The 8,018-nt window shown below is 52.1% G+C and overlaps 1 protein-coding gene across 1 annotated transcript; it reads right to left on the bottom strand.

Moving 5' to 3' along the window:
* Positions 1-2,990: 2,990 nt before the first annotated feature.
* On the bottom strand, positions 2,991-7,224 carry LOC308501058 (type III endosome membrane protein TEMP). The gene is made up of 4 exons (XM_081056684.1): positions 7,095-7,224; positions 4,970-5,003; positions 3,909-4,017; positions 2,991-3,765 (listed from the first exon to the last, which is right to left on the bottom strand). The coding sequence occupies exons 3-4, from the start codon at positions 3,925-3,927 to the stop codon at positions 3,443-3,445; spliced, it is 342 nt and encodes a 113-aa protein (XP_080912810.1). The 5' UTR covers positions 3,928-4,017; positions 4,970-5,003; positions 7,095-7,224; the 3' UTR covers positions 2,991-3,442.
* Between the last annotated feature and the right edge of the window lie 794 nt (positions 7,225-8,018).

The raw sequence follows: 8,018 nt of genomic DNA, 5'->3' as shown, positions 1-8,018 counted from the left end.
CTTGTATTTGAGCCTCAACTTCTCAGTCTATAAAATGGGGATGGCTGCCCAGCAGGGCTATTATAAGAAGTGCTAGAACAACAGTGCTGTTATAGTCATTGTTCTTGCCATTGTTCTATTCTACAGCATCAGAGATTCTAATTCAAGTCCTTTGCTCTCTTGACCAGATCTTCTGAGCGGAGTTCTGGGAAACAGGGACACTCAAATCCCCAGCCCAGAGCGAATGAGGAAGGAGGAGCCTTGGCAATTCCCCTCTTAGGATTAAGACTGGCTGCCATTGCCCTGGGATGTTCGTAGGCATATGGCTCACACTCGCAGAGGCTGGTCTGTTCCACTTTACTTATATAATTCATTTCATCCTTCTAAGAACCATATGAGGCAAGTCCTATTATGATCCACATTTTACTGAGAAATTGGAGCACAGAGGGGTAACTAACTTTCCCAAGTCACACAGCATGGATTCAGAGTTGGGATTTGAATCTATGTAGTCTGTGCCCTCAACTCACCTTGGTACTCTGCCGGGGCTTCCTAAACTTCATGTCTGTGGCTTGCGTGACCCTTGTCTTTGGTCTCCATACAAGGACAAGGAATATGGTCTTGCTTTGGGGGCAGCAGGACAAGGCAGCCAGGAGATGGGTAGTTCTCACAGTCAGGTGTGGCTTGGGGACAGAATAGGTAGTGGCAGCTCCTGGGGGATGCAGGACAGGGTAAAAGGCCAGGTTCTGAGGCCAGAGGAGGGCAGACCAGCGCCAGGTCTGGCTGAGTCCCAGGCCTCCCAGCAGTGCAGCATCCCTGGGCCCTTGGACCTGTAGACCCAGGTCATGCACCCTCTTTGTGCCTGGGGCCAGGCATGTGGAGCACAGTGGGAAAAATTCCTCAGAGGAATCCAGCAAGGCCTCTCAGGACAGAGGCCAAGGTTCTCAGAACCCCAGGGTATTGCTCTAGGTTCTGAGAGGAAGCCTTCCCTGCCCACCTTGCTGGGTGCTGGGCTCAGGAAAAGCAGCTGCTAATCTGGTATCAGCCCTTACCGTCTCCTGGATCCCTCAGGTGTTCTGGCTCAGGTCCCAAAGTACATCTGAAAACAGAGACAGCTGAGCTGCTTTTTGACCCATAACTGCAGGCAGGACAGCCCCTCTAGATGGGCCTTGGGGGCAGCAAGAAGACAGGGCACAGACTCCCTGTGTTTGCAGCAGCTCTTCCCTCGGGGGCAGGACATGTCCTGGGCCCCTTAGTTCTGCTCAGAATCTTCCTCCAGTTCTCAGGCTGGGGCAACCTGTGTTGCTTCCCAGACAGAGACTTCCCAGGCCTGTGACGGTCTGACCATCTCGGGACTCAGGAGCAATTGCTGGAGTTGGGGCTGCATGTGCTCAGCTCCCTTCCTCCCGGGATACTTCTCCCCTGCCATGTCCTCTGCTGATGAGTCCTTCGATGTCAGGGTTTCTCTACTCAGTTCTCAGCGCCTCCTCATCTCTGCCCCCACCCCATGATCTAAATCACTCCCAGGGTCTCAGTGACCCTACAGTTGACTATTCTCAAACCTATGTCTGCAGACTGGACTTCTCCCCGGGAATCCAGCTGCCCCTGGGCATCTTTCCCTAGAAATGTTACATCTGGCATTGAATCCTCATTCCCCAGAAACATGCTCCTCTTGACGCACCCAGCCAACAAGTCAGAAACAAGGGCAGCTTCAGTCTCCTTCCTTCTTCCCACATCCAGCCGTCAACAACCCCGCCTCCTTCAAATGTCTGGAATCTGTTCCCTGTGCCGCACCTTAGTCACATCTTAGTCACCTCTGTCTTGGTCTCTGCCCTCCACTCCATCGCTGCACAGCCTCCAGAATGACGTTTCTGTCCTGCTTATGTCACTCCTTTGCCAAGAGTTCCCAGATGAGCTTAGGTTACTCTTAGGTTGAAATGCAAGCTCTCTTGGCACCAAGGCCCGAGCTGATCTGGTCCGCCCTCCAGCTTCCTCACTGCCGTGAGCACCCCTCAGACCCTACGCTCCGGCCCCCCTTGACTGCCTGCTTTTTTCTCAGGTACCTCCCGACATTAGTCATCCTTCACTTTCCTTCTCTGCTGGCTCTTTCCTCAAAAGCTAACACTGCATCCAGGTGGACATATGTGGGATGTCCACCTGGTTCCTAGTGACTTCCCCTTGTCTGGGAATGACCTAGAACAAATGGGTGGGCTCCCCAAATCACATATGTGCTACAGGAGCCTTACCCCCACTGGCCACAGCTGGCTGGCCCTCTGGTGGATACTTGACCCAAACTGGGCCAATCAGAGTCTCTCACCCGAGTACTTGACACTCAGAATTGAGTTTAGGAGTCCCAGGCATGGAGTCCCATTAATACCGTAAATTAGATAGAGCACTAGAGGTACCATGCCCAACCTCAGGCTACTGGGACCACCTGCTTCCTGCCCTCCTGAGTCAGCTGTCCCTTTAATTCTATGCAAGAGACAGGATTCTTCCCCCTAAGCCCCTTTTCGTTGCATGCAAAAAAAGCAAAGACCCAAAAGAAGCTTAACTGCCTCTCTTGCCCCAATGTCCCCACCAGCAGTTATGACCCTGTCCTTCTCCTTTTTGTCCAGTTCTTAAGTCTTCTGCATCTGACTTCACTTCCTTACCTTTCATCTACTTACTCCTGAGCCCACAGGAAATCAACAAATTTGACAAATATTTACTTAGCCATCTGCCTGGTGCAAGACTCTGAGGATACAAATAAGACATAACCTGTGGCCTCGGGAGCTCACAGTCTAGCTATGGGGACAAGCACAGTAGGGTTAAGTGAAAATTGCAATAAAAATGGAGGTAAAATGCGGAGGGTGATGGTTTAGAAGCTCACAGGGTGTTCTGAGAGGGAGGGGCCCATGGAAGGTATCCTGGGGGCGCATGTCCAAGCAGCATCTTCAGGCTGAGTGACAAAGAACATTTTTATACCCAAGTTCCAGGTCAGGAAAATAAAAATGAGCAACTGTTAATTTTTATTTGAATTAAAATAGATTTATTAATACCTGTGGAAAACCTAATATAACCATTTAGATTACCCACTTTACTGATAGGGAAATTGTTCAATAAGAAACTTGGCACACTGATTTTCACTTGCTAAAATGTTATTATCTGGCATAGAATAAGAATTAGTTAAGTAGGAAGTAGAGAAAGGCGAAAAAGGAAACCAAGAGGCTGACAGAGGCCTCAGTTCCATAGTTGGGCCCTTAGTAGCCTTAATCCTGAGAATAGCAGGGAGCCATTGAGGGTGATTGAGTAAGAGAGGGTCTTTGTTACTTTGGTGGCTAGTGTCTGGGAAGGCAGGATTGCTCTACCCCTGGTCAGCCCCTAAACCCTAGCCATCTCTGTCCCTGAGCTCGCAGCTCCCATGCAGTATCTGCTGTTTTTAATCTGTCAGGCATGAGGGGGCTGGGAGGTATCCAAATATAAGGGCTCAGAGGGAGAAGTGGTTCCTGCTGCAGTCTGTCCCCAGCCCACTGGCACCAGGCTGAATGTAATTGTCCTCGATGAAGCCATCATCATCCTCATCTTCACCCAACTCAGGGCAGACACCCTTTCTTGTCTCAGGCAGTGGGCGGTGCTGGTAGCTGGCGCGGTATTTGCGGCAGAGGTGGAATTTGGCAGCAAGTGCAATGAGGAGGGAGAGGACCACAGCCCCCAGCAAAACCCCCACCAGCACTGGCCATGCCCGGGCCCCCGTGCCTGGTTCAGGGGCCAAGGCTGATGCTGTAGGGATCTCCGAGGGCCCCACAACAGCTGCAGAGAAAGGGACAGCATCATGGATGGGGCCCCAGATGAGCTCCCTGAAGAAACTGAGAAATGGAGGCAGGGTCCTTCCCCAATCCCAGCATCTAAGGGAACCCCATCTACCCCCCAGCTTCCCTCCCACTGTCACTCACTTTGGTTTATCTCAGTCATGGAGGGCCCGGAGACACTGATGAGCCGCAGGCTTGGCCAGATCTGGATCCAAGGAGATCTCCAGGTGCCAAGCAGCCTTGGGGCACAGTTCTAGAGCACACACACAGGGATGGCCACAGGGCATGCATTTCAGCCACACTCACAGCCATGTTAGGGTGCTACACAAACTGTGGGGACTGGACAATAGACCACAACCAGTTTTTCACAGGAGAGAAACAGGCTGAGCCACAGACATTCGCTATTCGTAAGGGAACATTGTAGGGTCCAGCTCTCGAAACGGCTGACACAATAAATCAGTGCTGGAACTAATGATTCAGGCACCAGGCAACATGCTCACAGAAATCTGTAATGTGGGTGTAAACATTATCCCCTCTACAGATGAGGACTCTGAGGCCCAGAAGGGTTAACTAACACAGCCAAAGACCCAGGACTTGAACCCAGGTCTCTGCTATCAGGGCCCAGAGCCCAGTCCACTACACTGCTTGGTAAGCTGAGGATGGGTGGTGGTGGCAGAGGCAGTCCTGGCTTCCAGAGATTGGACAACAGCAACTGCTTGCAGCTAACGAGCCAAAGTGGAGACCACACATGGAGGATGGTGCCAGCCCCACGCAGAGCAGGGGTCCCAGACACAGCCAGGGAAGCCCTGGCCCTTCTGTTCCTGAGTCAGGAGCCCCTGCTACCCTACCTCGACCCTCCGCCCTCAGGCACATCGCTTGGCGCCAGTGCCCTCAGAGGGAGGCTGGATTCAGGGGGCAGCCACATGCAGATCACCTGAGTGAGGAAATTATTTGGATAAGAATCACTAGGGCCGGAGAGAATCTACAGAAAGAACATCTTAATGAAGGGAGCATCTGGAGGAAAATCATCCAGGCTCAGGAGTACCTAGAGGAGGAGCACCTGAATCAGAGGAGTGTCTGGGGGGAGCAACACCTGACTCTGGAAAGCAGTTAGAGGAAGAGCACCTAGGTGAGTAAAGTACCTGTTGGAGGACCAGCTAGGGCTAAAGGTTATCTGAGGTGGAGTACCTGAATCAGAGGAGTACCTGGTGAGGAGTATCCAAGCTAGGAAAGCACCTACTAGGAGAGAAACAATAATTTAGGGGAGTACTACACCATAGCCTTTCATATCGATACCTTCATGAGACCCTCCCGCCTCTCCACCAACTGGCCACCAAGTCAGTAAGTTCCTCCTCTAAATAGCTCCGGAATGACTATGCCCTCCTCTGCACCCCACTATCACTGCTCAAGTCCAAGCCACCTTCATTTTGTACCTCAACTCTTGAAGTAACTTCCCTACTCGTCCTTCCCACCTCTAGTCCATTCCAGAGTGATGGATCTAAAGCCCAAATCTGACCCCATGACTCCCCTGCTTAAAAATCCTTCAAGTGAGGGCATTAGAAAGCACAATCGGTAACCACAAGATGGCCACGGGGATACGAAAGTCAATTTGGGGAACGTAATCAATAATGTTGTAAAGATTTTGTAGGGTGTCCGATGGACACTGGCCTCATTAGGGAGACCCCCTCAGGGATGATGTAGATGCCTGATCACTGCACTGTACACCTGAAGCTGAAGCTGAACAATAATGAATGCCAACTACAATTTTATATATACATAGTTACGAGAAGTGGAGTACAGCATTAGGAATAGACAGTGGAAATGTAATGGCTGTGTGCGATGTCAGAGGGGTAGTGGATGGGGGTGAGGGGTTATCAGTGTGTGAGGAATATAAATGATAAATGTGTGGGGATAGAGCCCCAAAGAGGAGTTTCCAGGCTCTCAGCCTCACATAGAAAAGTACTGGCTCAGGTAGTAAATGGCCATCAACTGTGATTGGCTGGCCATCAGCTGTAACCAGTGAGCCATTGGCCACTAATATAAGTGCTGTGGCTAAGCTAGCAGAAAATGGGGGCTAGCAAGAAGATGGTGGCTGAGCCTGTAAGCAGTAGTGAGGGTTGCAAACAGTGTGGCTCCTGCTTCCTGTGTCTCCAACCCAGACGCCAGCGAGAATATAGTAGTACGACTCCCCTACCTATGGCTCTGTGGGTGTTCCTTTTTGGCCTTACCGTGTCCTGCATTCTTATGTGGGGAGCGGGAGCTGAGACCCCGTAGGCCGCCCCGTGTGACAAATGGCGCAGCGAGCAGGGTCCCCCGCATGACAAAATGTCTAACTATTACATTGTTTTATACACCTTAAACTAATTAAAAACTAAATAAATAATAAATAAAATTCCAGAATAAAACTGAAAAAAAGAAAAAAAAATCCTTCAAGAGCTCCCTAGGACTGCATGCAAATTCCACCTCACAATCCAGCACATGGCTCTCAAGCTAAACTCTTTTCTCCACAGTTCCCTCCCCCATATCCCCCCACACACACACACCTCCCACCTCACCCACCCTTTTGTTTCCCAGCCACCCCATCCCTCCTCGGTTTTTTGAGTCCACCACCCTCAAAGCCAAATCAGACCATGCCTGCCTAGGAGGCTGTCCCACTGACCGCCTGGATACCCCCTTTCCTGGCCCACCCCACCAACTATTGGCCACTTACTAGATGGGCAGCTCCCGGGGGCAAGGACTAGGCTGATTAACCTGCCCTGGGACTGCCAGAGAGCCCTGCACTCAGCTGCTCAGGACAGGCTTGTGAGATGAGTGAGGGACAGAGCTGTGTGGCTGAGTGCATATGGGGGAGGGGACATTAGAAAGGAAAGGTAAACCATACTAGCAAATATTCATTGAGTGCTCAATGTGGGTTGAACACTATGCACTGCGTCCTCAAAAAAAATAAGAGTTTGTTAAATTGAATTTAACTCAATTTGACATTTCTAAGATTTTACTTACTCCTACTCCTTTCCTTCCTGCCCTGTCCCTGTGAATTCTTCCCAAGGACACATACCCACACCCACAGGCTGTCACCCCACCCCCTCAGGTCACACTTCTTCCACCAACAAACGCAAACACCCTCTGATCTTCACAGATGTTCACACCCACCCTGATTTGTAGCTCTTTTCCAGCTCCCAGGAGCCCTCAGGGATCTGTGGGTTCCCCCTCCCAGCCCCCCCAGTTCTTCCCCTCTGCTCCCCACCTGTAGGAACTGTGCTCAGGCGGTGGAGGAAGCTTCCGGTTGGGGCGGGCAGACAGGTGGGCGGGCAGAGCTGCCGCTTGACTCACCTGGGAAGGAAGCAGGCGGGGCTGAAGCTGCAGGTGAAGGCAGAGGGCTGGGCAGTAGGCAACGCCCCCAAAAGGGAGGACTCTACATCTTCCCAAGCTTTTGCGAGTACGGTGCAGGCCTCACCCCTTCCCCCATACGTGGGGGGTGGGAGCGGGAACAGCTGGGATCCAGAGAGGGGTCTAGCGGGCCCTGGAAGGGGCGGGCGCCTCAGCAGGCAGCTGCTCAGGCTGGCTGTGCACGAGCGGTGCGTTTCCGGTGCCGGGTCCAAAGTCCGGAGTTGTAGAGGGAGCTTTGCAGGCCTGTGAAGGCGGTGGGCCGGACCGGAAGGACGGGGGTTGAGCAGAACCGGAGGGACCAAGAACACTAAAAATTGCCTGCAAACGTGTGTGTAAGCCTGCGTGTGCGTGTGTGTGTGTGTGTGTGTGTGTGTGTGTGTGTGTAGGAGAGATGCAGGCATGTTGAGGTCAATGGGAGTGTGAGTTCAGAGGCCTTCTAGGGAGTGTATGAGGGAGTGTGTATGTGCCCTGGGGAGGGAGGGTATCGTGTATTGGTGTGACCTGGGTGGAGGGTTCAAGCCTTCATCTGGATCTCAAGGATCCTGTGACCCCACAAAGTGGGGTTCCGAATCTCCCTGTTTCCTTACTCCTTGTCCCCAGGCCTAGTGCCTCCTAGTCTCAGTTCCGGAGTCACCTGAGTTCAGGAGTCAACCCCCGCAAGCCCCGCCTCCTCCATGCCCTGCGCACCCTCTTTGTCACCGCATTTCTCTACTTATGTTGTTATGATTTCCTCCTGTGCTGCCTCCCCCATTAACACGCAAGCTCTCCCAGGGTGGAGCCAGGTTTTGACCCTCTCTGGGTTCCCAGCACCTGGCACAAGGCAGGCACTCTGTAAATATCTAGGGAAGAAGGATTGTATAAGCTAAG

The sequence above is a fragment of the Rhinolophus hipposideros genome (assembly GCF_964194185.1).
Source record: "Rhinolophus hipposideros genome assembly, chromosome: 8".
NCBI classification, from domain to species: Eukaryota; Metazoa; Chordata; class Mammalia; order Chiroptera; family Rhinolophidae; genus Rhinolophus; species Rhinolophus hipposideros.
This window is presented reverse-complemented; position numbering and strand designations above follow the sequence as displayed.